This window comes from Oncorhynchus nerka, linkage group LG28 (assembly GCF_034236695.1).
Source record: "Oncorhynchus nerka isolate Pitt River linkage group LG28, Oner_Uvic_2.0, whole genome shotgun sequence".
Lineage (NCBI taxonomy): Eukaryota > Metazoa > Chordata > Actinopteri > Salmoniformes > Salmonidae > Oncorhynchus > Oncorhynchus nerka.
In genome coordinates this window covers 45,800,532-45,827,038 of record NC_088423.1, presented here as the reverse complement: position 1 = coordinate 45,827,038, position 26,507 = coordinate 45,800,532, and the positions used below count along the sequence as shown (strand labels likewise).

The window sequence follows — 26,507 nt, the reverse complement described above, 5'->3', positions numbered from 1 at the left end:
AGGCTGAGAAACACACTGGGGGTCTCGGTGCTGGTTCATGTAGCTATCAAAACAACTTGCAAGTTGTTCCTAATACCTGAGAGGCATCAACATGCTCAGCTTTGAAAGAACGGATGAGGTTTTTCATAGCCCATGTTAACAAACCGCAGGCAGATTTCAGGCCTGAAATGCAATACATGATTTCTGGCGGACTTTCTCCTTGTGTGGATATGGTTATTCGGCAAAGGAATGCAGGAAGGGCAGACTGAGCTCTGCCCTCAACAGTCAATGACTTTATCGGCAGCTGCCTAAAGTTCCTTAATTGACCAGCAGGAAATTGGTCTGAGTGACAGACGGCAAACTTACACACAGAAACTGTACCAGTATAATTAGTAGGCTTTGTATGTCGGATACTGAAGGGATAATGTATAAATCAATAGATCATATAATTTTGAATACTTTATCACGCCTATATCTTAATAATAAACTATGAGCCACAGAGAATATCTCAATAGGCTCTTTTAAAAACAGAGCCACCCATTTAAAGTAAAGTGACAGTGTATTTCTTATAAATAGAATGAATCTCAAACTCCCTTCAGATCGAGCCAGATGGAGGTCCCACGTGCCAATATATTGTCATTTGTATTATCCACGGATCATTGTTCTGGCCTAATTACATACATTTACTCTCCTGACCCAGACCCACTCACATACGTTTCCATAGAAATCAATTACTGTTAAAACATGTACGCATGCCCTAAAAAGGGTGTCTGTCTGCTCACCTGCTGGAGTGAGTGCTGGGGGTTGGGACGTATGGGGGTGGAGGAAGAGGTGGGAGCTGGGACACTCCCCTCTCTGAAGAGACCCTTCTGGAACTCCCTGAGGCTGACCCTCCCATCCAGGTCAGTGTCCAAATTTCTGAAGAGGGCATCCAACTCCTGTGTGATAACACGTAGAGTCAGTGGTTAAAAACACAGTCAAATTCACACAGAAATCATTGGCTTGTAACCACTGACTGCAGTCTGACTACCTTAGTCTCCTTGGTGTGCACCCATGGATTAAAAAGGAATGGACGGAACGTACCTACTGATAGACGAAACGGTGAAAACTCCCTTTAGCCCAAGTTTACACTAATCCAATACTTATGATCCCTTGAGGGGGAGTGAGCAAGTGCACACTTCCGGGAATTAGAGAATTAAAACACAACCACTGGCTGGAATGTTGGGCTGGCCATACCTCTGGATTCAGGTCCTGCAGGCCAAGGTGGTCACAGACCAGGGACAGCTCCTGCCTGTTCAGAAAGCCACCTACTCCTACCCCCAGCTCCCCCCACACCGCCCTCATCCGGCTGTCTGTCACCTCGGCCCGCGGCCCAGGGGAGTGGAGCGTGCTCTCCGAACTGTCCCGCTTCCATCGCTTCTGCTGCCCTGAGAGACACACACACACGTCAGAATGAAAGTCCCTCAGAGGGTATAGCAGTAGACTATGAAAAGGGCCAGGAGTTTTTCCTGATCACACGACTGAACCAGGAAAAACTCCAGTCTTGAAAAATGAATGTACAATGAAGTACACCTAAAATGTTTAAATCCTCTTTAAATAGAAATATTGAAGTACCTTGTGCCTCAAAAGTCTGATGGATGGCGTCCTTATGGCTCCCGGTGTCCTCATCCGACTTGAGACTCTGGAAGTAAGACATTGACGAGTGTCACCAAGTGTTCACAACTGAAAAACTACACGGCCTAAAATGCTGACCCGTATGCCTGTCCACATACAGTATCATAATCTGGCCTCGTTGTTTAGTCAGTGTGTAGGTCTGTGTGTGAACTGTGTGTTGTGAGAGAGTGTACAGAAGATGAGGTGTGTTTGTGTAAGTGTGCCTTCTGAGTGTGAAAGAGAGACATCTGTAAGCGAGTGCTAGCCTGTTTAGCGATGAGCAATGACAACAGAGAGAGACCAATTAACTGACCATAAGGAATTCCAACCCCTTCTCAACATTATTTCTGCTACAGTGCGCAAGAACCAGCAAATTGTGATTCCAGCAGGCTCAATAGTAGACTGGACTCCCCAGCAGCATATGGGGCCGTTGGCTCTCACGCAGACAAACTAATTATGGTCTTACATAATAAAGTTTAACTGAAGCTAGTAATGGAAGTCAGTTATTGAGTACTGTATACTGAGGCAAGTTCCAAAGCACTTTGTAGAATTAAATGCATAAGTTTATTATGTAATCAGTTTATTATGTAATACAAACTTCCCTAATCTAACCAAATTAATCCTGGCAACATCTTAAACAGAGAATATATTTGTGGAAGGATTGGCTGCTACCGTCTTGGTGCCAAGGTCACATTTTCCCCCTCAAAAATCTTTGAAATTTATCATTTTAAATCAATCCCATGTGGAAGACTGGTCTATTGATTTCATGGCTTCTTTATAAGGAATCAATCTGGGCACGGCACCAAGCTGCAGAGCCACATCAGAAACAGGCCACTTATCATGGGACAACAAGACGCTATCAATTTTTTATCAGCTGGAATTCTTGAACAACCTTTAACTCATCCATGAAAGGCTTTTCAAAATGGGAACACTGTGCTGGTTTCAGGATTGTCTAATCCCCCCCCCCCCCCCCCTTTTCTCGCTAACAAATCCATTTGGTTCTCTCCAACACATGGCAGGCTACGCCTGGTCAGTGAGTTTATTATTGTTGTCATAGGCACCACTTCAGGGTCACAGAACACCATTGTGCTCCTTACTACAGTGGACCGTGGCTTAAATGTAAACAAACACTGTAACAACACAAAATGGTGGGCAGTGATGTAGTCAGCTGAAAATGTAAAGACATGACTAATCCTCAACATATCAAAGGATAAAAACAATCATTTCAGCTGGATGATGAAATCCTAACATTCATGTCCGCAAGTCAACAACAGATTGACGATGGTTGACTACCCGCTGTAACCAGACAAAAAGGAATACTCCGTCTGAACAGGGAGAATGTTACAGAACTCTCAACAAATAGAATGTGAATGAAAGGTGAATGGAAACAGATGCTAGCTTAAGCATGGCAGCTAAATGGGACACCAACATGTCCTTGAGAATGCTTCTTCGGGCACTTAACCCGGACGACACGCTGCATTGTAGAAGGATGTGTAGACACAATGTAGGTTGCGTATGATAACTTAAGACATATGAAGTGATGTGAAGAGGGATTAACCTCGTGTGAAGTATTTAACAGGACCAGTTCAATTATTTACATAATAAGGGGTAGCCGACGGCAACATTCCACCACCAAAATTCCACAAAGAAACCGTGTTTCAGCCCAAAAGTGGTAAACGACCCATCAACTCCCCAGCCCCATGAATCCCACCCTCCTCCATTCCAATCACATCGTTCACCCAGATAACTATGTCCCTGTTACCAAGGAGTTGACTGTTACTACACTCTACCTGGGTAAACTGCTGTGACCCATCCACTGTAACCAACAATACGACAGGGATGCAATGCAGTAGTTCAACTCTCTATCCTCCAGTAGCAAGGAATCCACCAAGGCTTAAAGCTGCTTACATAATGCCTTAACTGCTGGAAATGTTAACTATTTAAAAAGAGATTATTGGTGGAGAGCTTAATGAGAAACATGACACAGGGATCTATCTGGCACTATGGCCTGACGAGGGAGAGAGGGGCTTTGGAAAGACGTAATCTCACGAGTTATCAGAGATAGTCAGTGCAGCGTTACATAAAAGCTCTAAATATTTCAAAGTGAAAAAAGAGAGAGAATCTGGGATAACAGGATGGGTTTCTAAAATGAGCACTTTGTTCACAGGCAGCGGCCGACAGAGGTCAACCATTGCTTTTCGATGATTATGTCGGCTAGGTTTATGTATGCATACTCATAGATAAAATGTGAGAAGTGTATAGCCTCATTATCAAAATCTCTATCCAGGCCATTTATGCAACTCTTACTTCAACTAACCTACTCATTCCAGACTCAGAACACACACAGGTCAATTGCAAAGGGCGCCAAACTTTTCACTCACAGCTGTGTTTCACGCCGAGTCTTTAACACAGACAGATACCCGTCAGCCACCACGATGACCTTTCCTTCACTAGTTGTCTTCTACGGTTATACAATTTAGAGCCCAAAACATGATGTTGGGAGATAAGCAAACAACCCCCCCCCCAACTATGACTTTTCCTGGGCCTCGTTACCGTCATTTCACACCTAATAATACTGTAATAAAATGCAATGAGACCAATGAAAGACAAAGCCATGGTAGATCAGATCCCTTAAGTACCTGGAATATGCACCAAGCCAGCAGCATAACAGAGGATTCCACTCAATCCAATATTATCAGACTGAGTCAGCAGATTCAAAATCACAAAATACAGTATAATCAGATGGTCCAAAGCTCTCCTCCGTAAGGTAGAGGTTCTGACTAGTAGAGAGCTTATTATTTTATTACAATGTATATCACATACATTGACACTTTGGCAATATTTACACAATGTTTTTCCAAGCCAATAAAGCAATGAGAGAGAGCGAGAGAGTCAAAGCTAAAAACTGGGGGAATGGCTGTTGTGGGGCAGGAGCGGGGAGCAGCCATGAGCGCTGCCAGTAGCACATTCCATATAATCCCACTTCCTGGGTGTGGAGTGGAGCGGTCTGCTCAAAACCCCAAGTACCTCTGAGACTCAACTCTCTCACTCAGTTATACAGTGGTCTGAAGAGAAGTATGGTGTGGAATCCTAGAAAATGTGTGGTTGCCAACAAATTGAAGGTTATAGAGATATTTGATTCAGACCTCACCCAGCACAACACACCATTCAAGGGATGTGAAGGAAATTGAAGTGAAGCACTGACTTGCCTAGTTAAAAAATACATTCCAATGGGAATCTCACTCCAAACAGTCAGATCTAGATTAGGGCCCTGAGCCAAGCTTGAGAAGTCAAAAGTCAGCCATCTTTGTCAGCGACTCTCAAATTAGGGCACAGCAACAGCATAAAACACAGCAGACAAAAGGTGAGAGGGGTGGAGAAGGAGCACGTCTCTTACCTCCACACTCTCTAGAGAAGTAGAGCGTCTGAGTTTTATCCTCCTCACGCCAGCGGGAGAGGACTCCTTCTGCTCCGTCCTGAAAGGACGAGAGCCCTCCGAGTCAGCTGTGAGCTCAGAGTCGGGCCTGTCCGGCTGGGACCGCCGGCCGTAGCGCTTCGTTCCCTTCACAAACTTGGGCTTCACTTCCTCAGGAACAACTGGGAGGGCCGGGAGAGGAGAGGAAAGAGATGGTGATTGGGAAGGACAGCGAGAGATTACAGTGAAATGCCTTTCTTGAAAGCGCTTTCCCAACGATGCAGTAATCAATATCAGTAGTACCATAAAATAAAGAAAAATAAATAAGAATAACATAAGTAAGCTACATGTACAGTACAGGTCAAAAGTGTTTTTATTTTTTCTATTCTCTACATTGTAGAATAATAATAATCAAAACTATGAAATAACACATATGGAATCATGTAGTAACCAAAAGTGTTAAACTAATCAAAATATATTTCAGATTCTTCAAAGTAGTCACCCTTTGCCTTGATGAAAGCTTTGCACACTCTTGGCATTCTCTCAACCAGCTTCATGAGGTAGTCACCTGGAATACATTTCAATTAAGAGGTATGCCTTGTTAAATTGTGGAATTTCTTTCATCCTTAATGCGTTTGAGCCAATCACTTGTGTTGTGACAAGGTAGGGGTGGTATACAGAAGATAGGGCTATTTGGTAAAGGATCAAGTCCATATTATGGCAAGAACAGCTCAAATAAGCAAGACATGAAGTTCAGCCAATCAGCAACATTTCAAGAACTTTGAAAGTTTCTTCAAGTGCAGTCGCAAATACCATCAAGCTTTATGATGAAACTGGCTCTCATGAGGACCGCCACAGGAAAGGAAGACCCAGAGTTACCTCTGCTGCAGAGGATCATTTCATTAGTTAACTGCACCTCAGATTGCAGTCCAAATAAATGCTTTACAGATTTCAAGTAACAGACACATCAACAGTTCAGAGGAGACTGCGTGAAATCAGGCCTTCATGGTCAAATTGCTGCAAAGAAACCACTACTAAAAAGGACAACAATATGAAGAAAGACTTGCTTGTGCCAAGAAACAAGATCAATGGAAATTAGACCGGTGGAAATCTTTCCATTGGTCTGATGAGTCCAAATGTTGGTTCCAACCACCATGTCTTTGTGAGACACAGAGTAGCTGAACGGATGATCTCTGCAAGTGTGGTTCCCACTGTGAATCATGGAGGAGGTGTGATGGGTCTTTGTTGGTGACACTGTCTGATTTATTTAGAATTCAAGGCACACTTAACCAGCATGGCTACCACAGCATTCTGCAGCGATACGCCATCCTATCTGGTTTGAGCTTAGTGGGACTATAATTTGTTTTTCAACAGACAATGACCCAACACACCTCCAGGCTGTGTACGAGCTATTTGACCAAGAAAGAGAGCGATGAGTGCTGCATCAGATGACCTGGCCTCCACAATCCCCCAACCTTAACCTAATTGAGATGGTTTGGGATGAGTTGGACCACAGTGTGAAGGAAAAGCAGCCAACAAGTGCTCAGCACATGTGGGAACTCTTTCAAGACTGTTGGAAAAGCATTCCAGGTGAGGCTGGTTGAGAGAATTCCAAGAGTGTGCAAAGCTGTCAATGCAAAGGGTGGCTACTTTGAAGAAGCTCAAACACACACACACATACATATATATATATATATATATACACACATACACACACACACACTTTTTTGGTTACTACATATTTCCATGTGTTATTTCATAGTTTTGATGTCTTCAGTATTATTCTACAATGTAGAAAATAGTCAAAATAAAGAAAATCCCTTGAATGAGCAGGTATGTCCAAACTTTTGAATGGTACTGTATGGGAGTGAGTGTGTAGAGTCCTTTGAGTGTGCATAGTCAGTGCAAAGATAAAAAATGTAATACAGAAAAAAAGAAAGAGTCAATGCAGATAGTCCAGGAAGCCATTTTGTTCGAACTTTTAGCAGTCTTATGGCTTGGGGATAGAAGCTGTTCATGAGCCTGTTGGTGTCAGACTTGTTGCTCCGGTACCACGGTAAAGCAGAGAGAACAGCCTATGGCTTGGGTGACTGGTCTTAAACAATTTTCCCAGCCTTCCTTTATCAAACATGTTGGCTCACTATTTAAAAAGACAGAACAAGCTATAGGATGAAAAATATGTCCTTGTCTATAACTGTTCTGTACTATTTGTATGTTTTATGTGGACACCAGGAAGAGTAGCTGCTGCACGTGCAGTAGCTAAGGGAGATACTAATAAACTAAACTTAAAACAGTAGACTAGCTAGCACTACCTAGAAGGAAAAAAAAGTATACATTTTTTTACAAATTGATAAACTTGGAGTCAAAGTATCGATATAATATTTTCCACATAAAACATCATCCAAAGATAAAAATCACAATATGTAACTATCACTAAAGAAAAAAAACATTTTAGACCAGCTGGGCATTTTGTCTGCCCACAATTACTACTATAAACATATTCTCACAAAAGCTTGTTAATGTTTAGTTACAAAGAAACAAGGGAGAAACTGTACAGTAGACTTAGTAGTAGCCAAATCTCTGGTCATACAAAAAACATTGTCAAACACACCCTTTAAAAAAAGGGCATTTCAAAAGGACAGTGGTCATCAGTTCCCAGAAACGAACTTGGCAATAAACTTAAATCATACTGTAACATTCTGGGAAGGAGGGAAACTCTGGTGCCCTCCTCCTAGATCCTCTTACTGCAATACCCTAAAACTCAAGAAACACATTTCAAAATAAAAAGAACACACCAATGTATGGCCAACTAAAGTTCACAAATCATATAAAGTGAATGGCTGTACAATACATATTATCTTAACTGAGTTTGGGTTTGTTAAAAAGGTACAGGAAGTTTAAAACACAGTTGAATCAGTATTTGTTTCAGAATCAAATCCATCCTGGAACTAAATCAGGACAGAGATTATTAACTGGATCAACTGCATTTCCGTAGGGAGGGAAGATACTAAATATAGCCTATCCCTTTGATGTCTCCAATAGTACGGTCGTCATTTACTGTAGGAGTCCTCATTCAGGTGATCTCACGGTCAATCCACCCTGTGCAACAAACCAGAATATCCTAAATGAAGTACGAGTCTAAAAAATGATTTTAATTGCTTTCGATGAGGTCATACTAAAGCAGACTATCTCATATAAAAGCAGACGTTTATCCACAAGGATACAATGTTTACTTAAAACAATCCATCTTAGAGTACAAATTATACTATGACATTCAGGTGGAGGGTGGGTCTCCTTTGTGCTACGCAATTGCGCAGCACAATTTAATTTTCATGGGCCTAACAATAATAAAGATGTCATTTAAAATGCTAAAAATGAATTGCCTTTTAATGTGGTATGAACACAACCACTCATATTTTCATCGGATTGTCAAACAGATCATATGAAAAAAGTAGGCTACCTGTAGGCTACCTGTAGGCTACCTGTAGGCTACCTGTAGGCTACCTGTAGGCTACCTGTGCATGTTTGGTCCACTCCAAAATAAATCCAGCATCCAAACTGCATGTATACTCACGCCATTTTATGAATGGAAATAGACATCGGTTACAAAACACCAAACAGTGTAACCAATGACATTCAGTGATTGCCATTGATTCGGGCTACACGTCTTGCTGACAAATTGTAATTGTTTTGTAGCCTGAAAAGCTGGGACAACTGTAATGGGGCTGAAACTGAATGGTCACCCTAACATACTAGACTCGGCTACTATGTTTATTACCATGAACTTGAAATAGGTATGACGGTAGCCAGTGATGTAGTGGAATAAAAAAAAAAGGATATATTTTAGGTAAACTGATTGCCTGTCGCGGTAAATAAAATGTAAAGTATCGTTCCCTATACTTTCAATGCATTTTTCTGAAAAGGGTGGGTAAACTGTGCTCACCCTGCACTAGGCCTACACCATTGCCGGTAGCCTATCCTCTCGGCTGAAGCAATTTTACACACACAGAACAGGTAGCCTACATTCAATATAACACATGAGTTGAATCAAAACATGTTTTCTACCCTAGTTCATGAGTTGTCCATAATTCATGAGTTAATGGGTGGAGTCTTCACAACTCGTGTGACAAACATTTCTTTCTTTACCTGAAATTACATTTATGACAGTGTATTTGTCACTATTAAGCATTTAACAATTTAATTAGAACATTTACCTTAAATCCTGTACGAATCGTGGATCTTGGAGATCACAGAAAGTGCACTTTAAGTGGAACTATGTCTACTTAACACTTCATTATGCATCGCTGAGAAAACAGTTAAAGTACAGTTAATGTAGGCCTATGCCACTGCAAAATCAAATTCTTCTAACCGAAAGAGTCACCTTGCTGGATGGATTGGATGCGTATTAGTGTCTAGCTGTAGGCTAGATGTCTAGTGAGATTGTTGGCCATCATCAGCTGATCCAGGAAAGAAAACAAATATTGATAGAAAATACTCAAGCTAAATACACCGAGTACACAAAACATAAAAAGGAACTCCTTCCCCATATCGAGTTGTTTTTAGGGGAGCTAACGGCTCATTAAAAAGGAGAGCTGAGCCGCATTCGCACCTCGAATCTGATCAATAAACCCATCTTCTTCACACATGGGTCAGTGGACATGGAAAAACAGCTATCTGAACTGATTAGGTACATAAACAAATCAGTGTGTTTGCGCAGACATCTAAATGTAAAGCCCCACCTCCCCAGCATGCGTGTTTTACCTGGCTCCAGGTAACTGCTCTCCTCTTCAGAGGTGCTGAAGTCCAGAGAGCGTGATAGCACAGCTACAAAGCCTTCTTTGAACTCCTCAAAATTCACCTGCATAACAAAAGGGAAAGTGAATTAATTGTGTACACTATTAGCAACGCACATGCCCCGCCCACATGAGGATCTGTTCTTTTTAGCCATCCATTTCCTGTGTTTGAGGGGTGCAAAATCCACTTGTCACTTAAATCTCGCAGCACTGATTGTGTTCATACTCTGGCGGCTCTTCCCAATCTTGCTTGTGCCATTCGTTTTCTCAGTTAACAAAAACAGTGGAAATGTTTGTAATGACCTGTCAAACACTCTGGTTATGGCTGAAGAAGCCTCAATGGAATACATTGGCTTAACGATGGATCTATAAGAAAGCTAAAACGCTTCATCAGTGATTTTTTGTGCAATTGAAAAATACAGTTGAAATGTTTACAAATGAGATGCGCTGAAATTAAAAGCAACTTACGCAAATGAACACTGATTGTATGGACCAGTCTGATCTCGCAAACAATACAATGCATTTGGAAAGTATTCAAACCCCTTGACATGTTACAGCCATATTCTAAAATATACTCAATAAAAATCGATCGACACACAATGAAAAATGTACATTTTTCACATTTACTACATATAAAAAACAAGAATACTTTATTCACCTAAGTATTCAGAACCTTCGCTATGAGACTCAAAATTGAGCTCAGGTGAGATGTTTCTACAACTGGAGTCCACCTGTGGCATATTCAATTGATTGGACATGATTTGGAAAAGCACACACCTGACTATAGAAGGTTCCTCAGTTGACAGTGCATTTCAGAGCAAAAACCAAGCCATGAGGTCGAAGGAATTGTCCGTAGCGCTACGAGACAGGCACAGATCTGGGGAAGGGTACCAAACATTTCTGCAGCATTGAAGGTCCAAGAATACACTTGCCTCCATTCTTAAATGGAAGTAGTTTGGAACCACCAAGACTCTTCCTAGAGCCGGCCACACTGAGCAATCAGGGAGGTGACCAAGAACCCGATCGTCACTGACAGAGCTCCAGAGTTCATCTGTGGAGATCGGTTGTCCTTCTAAAAGGTTCTCCTATCACTCCACCAATCAGGACTTTATAATAGAGAGTGGCCACACGGAAGCCACTCCTCAGTAAAAAAGGCACATGACAGTCCGCTTGGAGTTTGCCAAAAGGCACCAAAAGGATTCGCAGACCATGAGAAACAAGATTCTCTGTTCTGATGAAACCAAGATTAAACTTTTGACCTGAATGCCAAGCATCACGTCTGGAGGAAATCTGGCACAATCCCTAGTGAAGCATTGTGGTGGCAGCATCATGTTGTGAGGATGTTTTTCAGCGGCAGGGACTGGGAGACTAGTCAGGATCGAGGGAATGATGAACGGAGCAGAGAGATCCTTGATGAAAACCTGCTCCTGAGCGCTCCGGACCTCAGACTGGAGGAGAAGGTTCCCCTTCCAACAGGACAACGACCCTAAGCACACAGCCAAGACCATGCTGGAGTGGCTTCGGAACAAGTCTCAATGTCCTTGCGCCGGGACTTGAACATGGTCAAACATTTCTGGAGAGACCTGACTGTGCGGCAACGCTCCCCATCCAACCTGACAGAGCTTGGGCTCATGTTTGATTCGATTTTCAAATACCTTTGCATTCATGTCAGAGTGATTCGGGACAAAAGAGTGCTGAGTAGCAGGCAGTTAGCAAGTTTGGTTGGCTACTAATGACCATCAGAGCATGGAGAAGCCTATTTATAGTGACTAAACGGTCACACCTCGTAACCGACAGTGTGGCACTAATACAGTCACCGAAACAGTCCAATATTTATTTACATTTTTAATAGGAGTGCATTATAAGAAAAGTGAAATTTTACAATAGATTTGAATACCTGAATTCCCACCAAAATGCCTTTACTCCATTCATTATTTGTTTTAGGTGGTATAATTCAGTCAATATCTGATCGATTTGAAAAAAAATCATTGGTCCAACTAGTGCATTTATAAGAATAATTTCAATGACCGTTGCGTACCATTGTGAGACATGACTACAAAGGGAAACCCAGCCGCAAGCTGCCCAGTGATGCAAGCCTACCAGATGGGCAAAATGGTTTTTATGCTCGATTTGAGGCAAGCAGCACTGAAGCATGCATGAGAGCACCAACTGATCCGGATGACTGTGTGATCACGCTCTCCATAGCTGATGTGAGCAAGACCTTAAAACAGGTCACATTCACAGATTGCCAGGACGTGTACACAGAGCACGCACAGACCAACTGGCAAGTGTCTTCACTGACCTTTTCAACCTCTCCCTGACTGAGTTTGTAATACCTACAGTTGAAATAGGAAGGTTAAATACACCTTAGCCAAATACATTTAAACTCAGTTTTTCACAATTCCTGAGATTTAATCAGAGTAAAAATTCCCTGTCTTAGGTCAGTTAGGATGACCACTTTATTTTAAGAATGTAAAATGTCAGAATAATAGAAAGAATGATTGATTTCAGCTTTTATTTCTTCCATCACATCCCAGTGGGTCAGAAGTTTACATACCAAATACTAATTGAGTGTAGCATTGCCTTTAAATTATTTAACTTGGGTCAAACTTTCCACAAGCTTCCCACAATAAGTTGGGTGAATTTTGGCCCATTCCTCCTGATAGAACTGGTGTAACGGAGTCAGGTTTGTAGGATCCTTGCACGCACACGCTTATTCAGTTCTGCCCAAAAATGTTCAACATGATTAAGGTCAGGGCTTTGTGATGGCCACTCCAATACCTTGGCTTTGTTGTCCTTAAGCCTTTTTGCTACAACTTTGGAAGTATGCTTGGGGTCATTGTCCATTTGGAAGACCCATTTGCGACCAAGCTTTAACTTCCTGACAGATGTCTTGAGAGGTTGCTTCAATATATCCATGTAATTTTCCTACCTCATGATGCCATTTATTTTGTGAAGTGCACCAGTCCCTCCAGCATCAAAGCACCCCCACAACATGATGTTTCCAACCCGTGCTTCACGGTTGGGATGGTGTTCCTCGGCTTGCAAACATCCCCCCTTTTCCTCCAAACACAACGATGGCCATTATGGCCAAACAGTTCTATTTTTGTTTCATCAGACCAGAGGACATTTCTCCAAAAAGTATGATCTTTGTCCCCATGTGCAGTAGCAAACTGTAGTCTGGCTTTTTAGTGGAGGTTTTGGAGCAGTGGCTTCTTCCTTGCGGAGTGGCCTTTCAGGTAATGTTGACATACGACTCGTTTTACCGTGACTATAGATACTTTTGTACATGTTTCCTCCAGCATCTTCACAAGATCCTTTGCTGTTGTTCTGGGACTGATTTGCACTTTTCGCAGAACATGTCTCCTTCCTGAGCGGTATGACGCTTGCGTGGTCCCATGGTGTTCATACTTGCATACTATCGTCTGTACAGATGAACGTGGTACCTTGAGGTGTTTGGAAATTGCTCCCAAGGATGAACCAGCCTTGTGGAGGTCTACAATTTTTTTATGAGGTCTTGGCTGATTTATTTTTATTTTCCCATAATGTCAAGCAAAGAGTTTGAAGGTAGGTCTTGAAATACATCCACAGATACACCTCCAATTGACTCAAATGATGTCAATTAGCCCATCAGAAGCTTCTAAAGCCATGCCAGTTTCTGGAATTTTCCAAGCGGTTTAAAGGCACAGTCAACTTAGTGTACGTAAACCTCTGACCCACTGGAATTGTGATACAGTGAATTATAAGTGAAATAATCTGTAAACAATTGTTGGAAAAATTACTTGTGTCATGCACAAACTAGATGTCCTAACTGACTTGCCAAAACTATAGTTTGTTAACAAGAAATGCATGGAGTGGTTGAAAAACTAGTTTTAATGCACCAAACTAAGTGTATGTAAACTTCCGACTTCAACTGTACATTTCAAGCAGACCACCTTAGTCCCTGTGACCAAGAAAGGGAAGGTAACCTGCCTAAATGACTACAGTCCCGTAGCACTCACGTCGGTAGCCATGAAGTGCTTTGAAAGGCTGGTCATAGCTCACATTAATCTAGAAACCCTAGTCCCACTCCAATTTGCATACTGCCCCAGCAGTTCCACAGATGACGCAATCTCAAATCGCACTCCACAATGCCCTTTCCCACCTGGACAAAAGAAACATCAATGTGAGAATGCTGTTCAGTGACTACTGCTTAGCGTACAACACCATAGTGCCCACAATGCTCATTACTAAGCTAAACACCTACCTCTGCAACTGGATCCTAAAGGGCCGCCCCCAGGTGGTAAGGGTAGGCAACAACACATATGCTACACTGATCCTCAACACAGGGCCCCCCTCAGGGATGCATGCTTAGTCCCCTCCTATACTCCCTGTTCACCCAGAACTGCTCCAACACCATCATTAAGTTTTCAGACGACACAAGTGGTAAGCCTGATTAGCGACAACGATGAGACAGCCTATAGGGAGGTCAGAAACCTGGCAGTGTGGTGCCAGGACAACAACCTCTCCCTCAAAGTGAGCAAGACAAAGGAGCTGATCATGGACTACAGGAAAAGGAGGGCCGAATACATCCCCATTCACACCGATGGGGCTGCAGTGGAGCAGGTCAAGAGTTTCAAATTCCTTGGTGTCCACATCACCAACGAACTAACATGGTCCAAACACAGCAAGACAGTCATGAAGAGGGCACAACACCACCTCTTCCCCTCAGGAGACTGAAAAAATGTTGGCATTGGTCTCTAGATCCTCAAAAAGTTCTACAGCTGCACCATCGAGAGCATCCTGACCGTTGCATCACTGCCTGGAATGGCAACTGCTCCACATCCAACCGTAAGGCGCCACAGAGGGTAGTGCGCGTATGGCCCAGTATATCACTGGGGCCAAGCTTCCTGACATCCAGAACGTATATACTAGCCGGTGTCATAGACTCCAGTCACCCCATAATTGTCATAGACTCCAGTCAGTCATAGATTGTTCTCTGTTACTGCATGGCAAGCGGGCCTGGAGCACCAAGTCTAGGTCTAAAAGGCTCCTCAACAGCTTCTTCCCCCAAGCCATACGACTGCTAGTTACTTTACCCCTACTTGCATGTACAAATGACCTCGATTAACCAATACCCCCGCACATTGACTCAGTACCGTTACCCCCTGTATATACTGTAGCCTTGTTATTTTCTTGTGTTACTTTTCAATTTGACTACTGAATAAAAAGGTAGGAAAGTGTCATAACACAGCTATTACACAACTATGCATGTCAGAACTTAACATGTTTTAAAGTAAGAGGAATTTAAGGTAAATCCACAACAGAGAGAGAAGTTACTAAAGTGGTCTGGTCTCATACCCGAGCATAGTGGTGTGGTCCTAGCAAGGTGTCCAACAGTAGGGGAAGGTGAGCATCCAGGGATAGCTTGTGGCAAAGGGCTGACAACTCTTCCTTGTCCAGGTAACCAGTGCCTGTGGTGTCACAGCTGTGAAACTCCTCCTTCAGCTGGGCCACATAGCGATTCTGCTCTTCCTCATCCATCCCAGTACATATTGCAAGGCTTGCACCTACAGTGAAGTGGGATGGCGGACAGGAAGAGACTGTGGTAAGCACAATAAACATTCAATCACATATGTCTACATCTGCACTCTTGCATAATACACACACACAATGCAACTTCAATTAGTCTTACATCCAGGCAACTCTATACATTGCAATAGACTACTAGGCCTGAACTACGTACTGTGGTAAAATGTTTTAGTGAGACGGACCATCTAAATATATTTGCTGCCCTGACAGGCTGACTACACCACTCGCGTCACTAAATAAATTTAGAAATTGTTAAATTATTGCGCCAACAAGATTTGTTGCCAAGGACTAAAAGAGAAGTCAGTTCTATTTGTGACGCAGATCGCGCTGCAAGTCCTGCCTCTCCCATCTCCTCACTGGTTTATAGAAGCAGGTACCCACGTGCCATCTCCTCATTGGTTATACCCACGTGGGTGACTGAAAGACGAACGAGGTCAGTGGCGGTAATACACCTAATTTATGAAAGTTGCCAATTGCAATATAAAGTCAAGAGAAGAAAAAGCCTGGAAGGAAGAGAGATGGCTAGAAACAATTTGGTTAACCGTTTTGTGTGGATTAATTTGCGGAGTAGAGGAACTTGTGCATTTGAGGTAAAATAACAACTCAATGTTTATATCCCAGGACAAATTAGCTAGCAACAGCAAGCTAGCTAAAGAGGACAAATTAGCTAGCAAGTGCAAATTAACTAGCTAAATTGCCATAAATGTTTAATGCTTTTCAACATGTCCCCAAAATAATATAATTGGCTCAGAGTTTGTTTTGATATTTTAACCTACGTATCGTGATTGTGTTTGGTGTGGCGGGACAAAATACGTTTATGCACGATTTTTCCCCCCATGGCCTTGGATTACAGCACAGGCCCACAACATCTGCCTCAGTGGTTGCAATGACCTGCACTGAATTCTGGAGTTGGTCTTGATTGGCATCAATTATGTAAGGCGGTGAGTTCTGTCATTGTTATCACCTTAAAGGCTAATAATTTTTTTGGGCCCCTATACATACCATTGCAAAAAAAAAAAAAGTAACTTGCTATATATGACCGCCTACGACCTTCGGGTTTAGTAGCACAAGTAACAGCAGTTCATAAATACCAGCATATTCAGCAATTAATGTCCAATTATGTCACTTTGAATAAACTCTGGCACAAGTTGTAAAGGATTGAGGTTGGGTCAACATTTGGCAATGAAGAGAATAGGCTAGAAGAGAATGCTGTTCAAAGACTACAGCTCATCGTTCAACAGTCCCCTCCAAGCTCGGTCCCCTGGGACTGAACACCTCCCTCTGCAACTGGATCCTGGACTTCCTGACGGGCCGCCCCTAGGTGGTGAGGTTAGGCAACAACACTTATGCCACACTGACCCTCAACACGGGGGGCCCCTCAGGGGTGTGTGCCTAGTCCCCTCCTGTACACCCACAACCGCGACCACGCACGACTCAATCATTAAGTTCACTGACAACATAAGAGCATTGGGCCAGTAACCGAAAGTCCACTAGTTGGAATCACTGAGCCGGCAAGTTGGAATTTTTTTTTACCATTCTGCCCTTGAGCAAGGCAGTTAACCCCCAACAACAACTGCTCCCCAGTCACCGGTGACGTTGATAGAGGCAGCCCCCCGCACCTCTGATTAAGAGAGGGTTGGGTTAAATGCGGAAGACACATTTAGGTTGAATGCATTCAGTTAGTGACTAGGTATCCACTTTCCTTTTGGCAGGCTTGATCACCGGACGGTGATGAGACAGCATACAGGGAGGAGGTCTGGCAGTGTGGTGCCAGGACAACAACCTCTCACTCAATGTCAGTAAGACCAAGGAGCTCATTGTGGACTACAGGAAATATGGGGGACAGCACACCCCCTTCCACATCGACGGGGCTGTACTGGAAAGGATCGAGAGTAGAGGCCGACCGATAATGATTTTTCAGCGACAATACCGATTATTGGAGGACCAAAAAAACGACGATACCAAATATATATATATATTTTTTTTAAATACATAAAACACACAGTTGAAGTCAGAAGTTTTACATACACCTTTGCGACCAAGCTTTAATTTCCTGACTGATGTCTTGAGATGTTGCTTCAACATATCCACATAATCTTCCTACCACATGATGCCATCTATTTTGTGAAGTGCACCAGTCCCTCCTGCAGCAAAGCACCCCCACAACATGATGCTGCCACCCCCGTGATTCACGGTTGAGATGGTGTTCTTCGGCTTGGAAGCCTCCCCCTTTTTACTCCAAACTTAACATTACGGCCAAACAGTTCTATTTTGTTTCCTCAGACCAGAGGACATTTCTCCAAAAAGTACGATCTTTGTCCCAATGTGCAGTTGCAAACCGTAGTCTGGCTTTTTTATGGCGGGTTTGGAGCAGTGGCTTCTTCCTTGCTGAGCGGCCTTTCAGATTACGTCTATATAAAAGACTCGTTATACTGTGGCTTTTGCTACGTTTGTACTCTTCACAAGGTCCTTTGCTGTTGTTCTGGGATTGATTTGCAGTTTTTGCACCAAAGTACGTTCACCTCTAGGAGACAGAACGCGTCTCCTTCCTGAGTGGTATGACGGCTGCATGGTCCCATGGTGTTTATACTTGCATACCATTGTTTGTACAGATGAACGTGGTACCTTCAGGTGTTTGGAAATTGCTCCCAAGGATGGACCAGACTTGTGGAGGTCTACAATTATTTTTCTGAGGTCTTGGCTGATTTCTTTGGATTTTCCATGATGTCATTTACATTTACATTTAAGTCATTTAGCAGACGCTCTTATCCAGAGCGACTTACAAATTGGTGCGTTCACCTTAAGACATCCAGTGGAACAGCCACTTTACAATAGTGCATCTAAATCTTTTAAGGGGGGGTGGGTGAGAAGGATTACTTTATCCTATCCTAGGTATTCCTGAAAGAGGTGGGGTTTCAGGTGTCTCCGGAAGGTGATTGACTCTGCTGTCCTGGCATCGTGAGGGAGTTTGTTCCACCATTGGGGGGCCAGAGCAGCGAACAGTTTTGACTGGGCTGCGCGGGAACTGTACTTCCTCAGTGGTAGGGAGGCGAGCAGGCCAGAGGTGGATGAACGCAGTGCCCTTGTTTGGGTGTAGGGCCTGATCAGAGCCTGGAGGTACTGAGGTGCCGTTCCCCTCACAGCTCCGTAGGCAAGCACCATGGTCTTGTAGCGGATGCGAGCTTCAACTGGAAGCCAGTGGAGAGAGCGGAGGAGCGGGGTGACGTGAGAGAACTTGGGAAGGTTGAACACCAGACGGGCTGCGGCGTTCTGGATGAGTTGTAGGGGTTTAATGGCACAGGCAGGGAGCCCAGCCAACAGCGAGTTGCAGTAATCCAGACGGGAGATGACAAGTGCCTGGATTAGGACCTGCGCCGCTTCCTGTGTGAGGCAGGGTCGTACTCTGCGGATGTTGTAGAGCATGAACCTACAAGAACGGGCCACCGCCTTGATGTTAGTTGAGAACGACAGGGTGTTGTCCAGGATCACGCCAAGGTTCTTAGCGCTCTGGGAGGAGGACACAATGGAGTTGTCAACCGTGATGGCGAGATCATGGAATGGGCAGTCCTTCCCCGGGAGGAAGAGCAGCTCCGTCTTGCCGAGGTTCAGCTTGAGGTGGTGATCCGTCATCCACACTGATATGTCTGCCAGACATGCAGAGATGCGTTTCGCCACCTGGTCATCAGAATGTCAAGCAAAGAGGGACTGAGTTTGAAGGTAGGCCTTGAAATACATCCTCAGTTACACCTCCAATTGACTCAAATGAGGTCAACTAGCCTATCAGAAGCTTCTAAAGCTATGACATCATTTTCTGGAATTTTCCAAGCTGTTTAGAGGCACAGTCAAGTTAGTGGATGTCAAGGTATTGGAGTGGCCCTCACAAAGCCCTGACCTCCATCCTATCGAAAATGTGTGGGCATAACTGAATAAGCACGTGCAAACTAGGAGGCCTACAAACGTGACTCAGTTACACCAGCTCTGTCAGGAGGAATGGGCCAAAATTCGCCCAACTTATTGTGGGGAAGCTTGTGGAAGGCTACCCAAAATGTTTGACCCAAGTTAAACAATTTAAAAGGCAATACTACCAAATACTAATTGAGTGCATGTAAACTTCTGACCCACTGGGAATGTGATGAAAGAAAGAAATCACTATTATTATTCTGACATTTCACATTTTTAAAATAAAGTGGTGATTCTAACTGACATAAGACTGGGAATTTTTACTAGGATTAAATGTCAGGAATTGTGGAAAAACTGAGTTTAAATGTATTTGGCTAAGGTGTATGTAAACTTCCGACTTCAACTGTACATTTGTGCTTTTGTTAAATCATCAATTGTTTGGCGTAGTAGGCTGTGATTCGATGATAAACTAACAGGCACCGCATTGATTATATGCAATGCAGGACAAGCTAGTTAACATAGTAATATCATCAATCATGTGTAACTAGTGATTGTGTGAAGATTGATTGCTTTTTATAAGATCGGTTCAATGCTAGCTAGCAACTTACCTCCATGCTAGCTAGCAACTTACCTCCATGCAGACACAAGGTCCTTTTGACACTGCACTCGCTAACAGGTGGTCAGCCGCCAATCTGTTTCCCCGTGGAATGTAATTGGCGTCCAAAAAATGGCGTTTACCGATTGTTATGAAAACTTGAAATCGGCCCTAATTTAATCGGTCGACCTCTAGTCGAGAGCTTCAAGTTCCTTAGCATCCACATCACTAAGGAGTTAACATGGTCCACACACTCTTTACGAGGGAACGACAGCACCTCTTTCCCCTCAAGAGGTTGAAAAGATTTGTCAAAGGCCTTCAGATCCTCAAAAAGTTCTACAGCTGCACAATTGAGAGAAAGTATTCAGACCCCTTGACTTTATCCACATTGTTACATTACAGCCTTATTCTAAAATTGCAAAAAAAAAAAAAAAAAATCCACCTCTCAATCCCCACACACACCCATAATGACAAAGCAAAAACTATTTAAACATTTTTACAAAACTATATATATATATATATATATATATATATATAAAAAAATATTCTTATGTAAATGTGATTTTGTTGAAGCACCTTTGGTAGAGATTACAGCCTCGAGTATGACGCTACAAGCCTGGCACAGGTGTATTTGGGGAATTTATCCCATTCTTCTCTGCATACCCCCTCAAGTTCTGTCAGGTTGGACAGGAGCGTCGCTGCACAGCTATTTTCAGGGATGGTGCCAGGTTTCCTCCAGATCTGACCCATGGCATTCATGCCAAAGAGTTCAGTCTTGGTTTCATCAGACCAGAGAATCTTGTTTCTCATGGTCAGAGTCCTTTAGGTGCCATTTAGCAAATACCAAGCGGCCGGTCATGCGCACAGACTTTAACACTTACACTGTATACTGCTGCTACTCATTTTTCAAATGTAATTGGTACATTTTCAAAAAGTACAAAACTTTAAACTGATAACACAAAGTAATGTGCCCCATCTTATTTTCAGAACATTTGATTGTGCATTCATTGGGGTTTCACATATCTTTTTACCTCCAAGTCATTCAAGCAACAACAAAGAATGATGAAATACTGAGAACATTTTGTTTATTCACTATTAAGTCATTTAAAATAGCATTTAAAGCTGCAATGTGTTACTTTTGGGCAACCTGACCAAATTGACTGGAAATGTGAGTTACAGATCTTTCGTTCTCATTGAAAGCAAGTTTAAGAAGCTGTAGATCTGTTCTGTGTGCGCCATTTCTATGCTTTCCATTCTTAAAATGTTGTTTTACTTTCAGTTTTGTACACCAACTTCAAACAGCTAAAAATACAATATTATTGGTTATGGAAGATATATTTCACAGCGGTTTTGATGGTACAATGATTCTCCACATGCTTGTTTTGTCACAAACTGAAATTAGGCAAAATATTAGAATTTTAGCAACCTGGAAATGGCGGAGTGATTTCTGCATATTGCATCTTTAATCCAATAGCAAAAAATACAAGATACAAATTTCAAAACTGTTCTTTGAAGTGCTGAAGAGAAAGCATAGTAGATGGTAAATATTATTTTCTATACAGTATTTGACTAGAACTTGACATACATTTATTTTTATAATTTGTATCTAATGGCAGGTTGTGAGCATGTTGATAAATACAGCTTCAGCTTCATTATCCTTATACAGTACATACAAAGGACAAATCATCAGAAATAGGGGTATTGTTAGCTAATGTTAACATGCATCACAGTGTTGTATGCCATTTCTGCCCCATGCAACATTGTACCAGATCACATTTTCTACGTGACTTGTCAACTGATACATTATCGCCTGTCTCTCTGTTTGAAAGTGTTTCAATGGAACTCACATAATGAGTGGAATATATTGTTATATAAAACCCAGCTATTTCAGCAGTGCATTGTACACTACACTATAATTCCTAATGGTAGTACATAAGAGTGACTCTTTCCAGTATGTGCAATTGAAGCACACTGGCTGATGGAGAATGCAGTATGAGTAGGCAGCCCTTGTCCTGGAATGATTTAGATTTACATTTGGTTCAGTTGTCAACTAACGTGAATTCAATGTGAACATTGGCATTGACAAATCCAATGACATTTCACTATGTCAGTGGATTTAGGTTTAAAGTTACAAAATGCCCTTGTGTTGATGACTCTTTGCAAATCAAATTAGTTTTACAGTACGTTAACTAGGCACTACATCATTTTGGTTCAGTAGTTATCCGTTTCGAGCAGTTTGATTGATAGTCGTTATCATAATTGTACATTAGTGTATACACACACACACCATACTTTATATGTTTCTACTTTACAGACATACATTTTCATTATGTAGTTCTCAAAGTCTGTAGTAGACAAACCAGTTACAAATCTATAGGTTTATCAAACAGTTAAGTGATTATCAATTAAGAAAGTCAGATTAAAGATGCACTATGCACTTCGCCATTTCCTGGTTGCTAAAAATCGAACATGCTTACCACACCGCTTGCGTTACGTGTGTGAGCATTGCAAAATAAATGTACACATACATGTTATTCAATCATTTAATCCAAACTGCTCGTGAACATCTGCGTAGCCAGGCACTAATATAGAACTTAGTTCAATTTGACACCTGATGCGCTGCAAGTCCCACCTCTCCCATCTCCTCATTGGGTTTTAGGAGCATATACCCACGTGGCTGATTGAAAGATGAACTGATGTCCACACTCCAGTCGGTAGTGGTAACGCACCTTAAAGTGTGTTGCTAACTGCCATATAAAGTCCAAAGAAGACCGAAGGAGGAGAGATTATTAGAAACAAACTAGTTTACCCTTATATCTGTAGATTCAATTGTCAGAGTGGAGGACCTTGTGCATTTCAGGTAAAATAACAACCTAGTGTTTATATTCCAGGACAAATTAGCTAGCAACAGCAAGATAACTAGCCAAATGCCCATGAATGTTTCGACCTGTCCCCAAATTAATATAGTTTGTTCATTGTTCGTTTTGATAGTTCAACATGTGTGTCATGATTGCGTCTGGTGTGGATGGACAAAATCAACATGCGTGCGATGGCGCATGCCCGGTCTAGTCAGCATGTAATAGTTTGTCTAATTTCAGTTTGTGGCGCAAAACAAGCAATTATAGTGTAGAGAATCATTGTACCATCTAAACCGCTTCTAAATACATTTTCCATAACCAAAAATATTTATTTTTCAGCTGGTGTACATAACCGAAAGAAAGAGACACAAAAACAAAATGTAATAACGGGAAGCATAGAACAGATGTACTGCTTCTTAGACTTGCTTTCAATGAGTGACAGATCTATAACACTCATTTCTATGCACATTTGGTCAGGTCACCCAAAAAGTTACATATTGCAGCTTTAAGTAATAGTAAACTGTATTTTAACAAAAGAGAGAATTATCTAATGGATAATCAACCTTCCACTGAGTTGCATTATTTTCCAGAGAACGCATAGAGCCCCTCATTGATTATCCCTTTTAAACTAAGGCTATAATTTAACACATTTTCCACTAGAAATGTGTTGATTTGCAGGTAGAAATGTGTTCAACATCCACTGAAGTAGCTAGCAAGTTTACTACATAGCTACAGTAGTTGCTGTTGTAACCAAACAAACAGACTTGCTATTTAGCTATCCAAACCATCAGTCCTACTTTGCGATTATGAAAATCGAATTCAACAAAACCAAATAGGCCTACTGTTTTATATTCGAATTCTGCTTTCAAAAGCGGTTCAAACTAAACATGTAAAAATGAACTACAGCCATTGCATTCTATCACACAAATAACTGTGCGTTATTGGGAAACAATGCATGCTCTAGAATGCCCTTCAAGACAATCAGAAAGGACTATTCAACAATGCCATTGTAGATATACAAAATAATGTGAGCATTATATTGTAAAAGGCAATTACTTTATATGAACATGTATTGCCATCTGAAAGATGAAACACTGATTGAGTTTAGTGAAAAAGTGGCTGATTTAATTGAAAATGTGCTTAGAGTTATGAAACTTCTGCCCTTTTGATAATCTGTTAAGTTTTGTAGTAAGAGTTGTGGAAATGTACTACATGGGCCTACTTGTGAAAACTGCACCAAAGCTATTAAAAAAAAAGTATTTTAGCTCTGCATTGTAAGGAAGGGATCGTAACTAAGCATTTCATGATCAAATCTACACCTGTTGTATTAAGGGCATGTGACAATTTGTTTTTATTTGATTTTCTTTATAAGTAGGAATAAACAAATTCATATAAATCATTAGATGCATGTGTCTTTTTCCAATCACCCCATTGAATAAATAAAGTTGCCCATAATTGCACACTGTGCAAAGAAAAATATAGCCTGTCTAATGTCATGCATTAACAGACTAGTCATAGTTTGTTCTAGTCCAGCATTGGACTAAAGGATCCTAACGTTACTCCTTAGTCCAAGGACCTTACATGGGCTCCCGAGTTGCACAGCGGTCTAAGGCATTGCATCTCAGTGCTAGAGGCGTCACTACAGACCCTGGTTCGATTCCAGGCTGTATCACAATCGGCCATGATTGGAAGTCCCATAAGGCGGTGCAAAATTGGCCCAGCGTCTTTCGGGATGTAAATAACAATTTGTTCTTGCCTAGTTAAATAAAGATACAATTTAAAAAATAAACTTTCTGTTTAAAAAAGGGCTAATTGGCTCTGGAAGACAAAATAGCCAAATACTCCATCTAACATGAATCATGCTGTATGGTCCTAGAAACATAAATCCCTCTACTTTCATATCACGTCAAAATCATTTCACAAACGCAAAACACACTTCCCCTACACACCACCCTTAATTGGGTAGGAAGGGCTCATAGTGGGCCTTAAGGCTGGAACAGTATAAATGGAATGGTAAGGAACACATTAAACACATGGTTTCCATGTGTTTGATACCATTCCATACACTCCATTCCAGACATTATTATGAGCCGTCCTCCCATATGTAGCCTCGTACGCTGTTGAAATCGGTTAACACAGTTGCGGCCTACAGTCTTTTTTAGTGACAACACATTTGTGGCATCAGTATTCCCTTTACACACGTGTTGAGAGACGCATAAAGCCTATTACCACTGGTAGTCCACTCGGTCTTCCATCCGTTTTCCGTAAACAAGCACTGGAACATGGAAATTAGACCGTGTGGGAACCCTAACCCATAGGTGTGTATCGATTTAACACACATTTGTTTGCATTATTATTTCTTGCCAATATAAATTAACCTCCTTATGCTTCCAAAACCGTACCGCAAGTAATGCATAATTTTCAGGCAGAACACACGGCTCATAACAAAAAACTCCCCCCCTACAGAAGACGCCATCCAATGACTTGTGTAATGTAATAGAACAGAGGCGTGATCAAGGGCCACATTCATTCTATCACAGATTGATCAATATTAGGCAGCAGGCTTCTTGGCTTGAAGTCGCAAGCGTGAGTCGGCTATGCTTCACCATGGGAACGGGAAACCAGCCATGACGAAACAAAGATAAGGTAAAAATAGAAGACAAAAAGGATACAAAGTAGCCTATCCAAACTATCCACTTTTCGCGCACTCTATGAACTAAAACCGTTACCAAGTAGCATCATCCTTTCCATTTGTAAACAATAATTAACGCTATTTTCTGACAGAGTAGGCTAGCCTAATAATAATTAAATTGTTCTTACAGTTTTAACAGTAGCCTATACCGAAGCCTCGAAGAATAGTCACAGCTGGTCCAACATGAGCATCGGATTGTGTTTTCTTTTTGAAAATATGAAGATGGGTTCCGTCTGTCTCGGTGTTCTTTTATGGAAAACGGGTCATGTTTGCATAGCTCTTGTCTATGAAGTGACCACAAGTAGATATGTGCGTGGCGGGTGGAAATCTCACTCCTTAAATAAGGCTACAGAGGGAAGATCTCTCTCAATATCCTCCTAGCGTCCACTGGAGGCTGGCACTCAGAAGTACCGAAAGCTAGGCTACGCTGTGCTTTGAGGCGTTTGAAGAAAACGTGCGCGTTATTTTGCACAGGCGTTGCTGACGCATGCCAGATCTTACAACGCATGGATAAGTATTTTAAGTATCAGCTAACCATATCGTAATTTATAGCAACCTGTCAGTCGATGACGTGGCACGCAACCATTGGTTGATGCATGCAACGTCTGAGCAGGGGAATGGAACCATTTTCATGCTGGAGGCTCAAGCTCGCAGCCCCTACTGGTCAAACAGTTGTCTATGTATTTATTTAGAATCAGAGAGCTGGGGCTTGAACGAGTGCAGGCAACTGCCGACTGACTGATCAACAAATCACCTTGGCTTGCATCATAAAAAACGACTCATTATTATTTGCAGATCAGTCAATCATTCATAATTACAAAAGATACCTATCCCACTTACATATACTACAGCATTATGTGCTAAATCTATTTTTTATTTATTTCACCTTTATTTAATCAGGTAGGCCAGTTGAGAACAAGTTCTCATTTACAACTGCGACCTGGCCAAGACAAAGCAAAGTAAGTGCGACAAAAACAACACAGAGTTACACATGGGATAAACAAATGTACAGTCAATAACACAATAGAAAATCTGTATACAGTGTGTGTAA

At 42.0% G+C, this 26,507-nt stretch overlaps 1 protein-coding gene across 3 annotated transcripts in view; it reads right to left on the bottom strand.

Annotated features, from left to right (window-relative positions):
• The window catches only part of LOC115113294 (ninein-like protein), a 42,390-nt gene extending 16,477 nt beyond the window's left edge, over positions 1-25,913 (bottom strand). Inside the window, exons 1-7 of one of the 3 annotated variants that reach the window (XM_029640805.2) lie at positions 25,585-25,913; positions 15,181-15,389; positions 9,809-9,905; positions 5,030-5,229; positions 1,594-1,660; positions 1,216-1,406; positions 762-917 (exon numbers count right to left, since the gene is read on the bottom strand). In XM_029640805.2, coding sequence (XP_029496665.2) covers positions 762-917; positions 1,216-1,406; positions 1,594-1,660; positions 5,030-5,229; positions 9,809-9,905; positions 15,181-15,363 — 894 coding nt within the window. In that variant the 5' untranslated portion in view covers positions 15,364-15,389; positions 25,585-25,913. Of the gene's footprint in view, positions 1-761; positions 918-1,215; positions 1,407-1,593; positions 1,661-5,029; positions 5,230-5,549; positions 5,614-9,808; positions 9,906-15,180; positions 15,390-25,584 lie in introns of those variants that run through there. The other 2 variants (XM_029640806.2, XM_065012853.1) reach the window with 2 other exon arrangements.
• Positions 25,914-26,507: the final 594 nt, after the last annotated feature.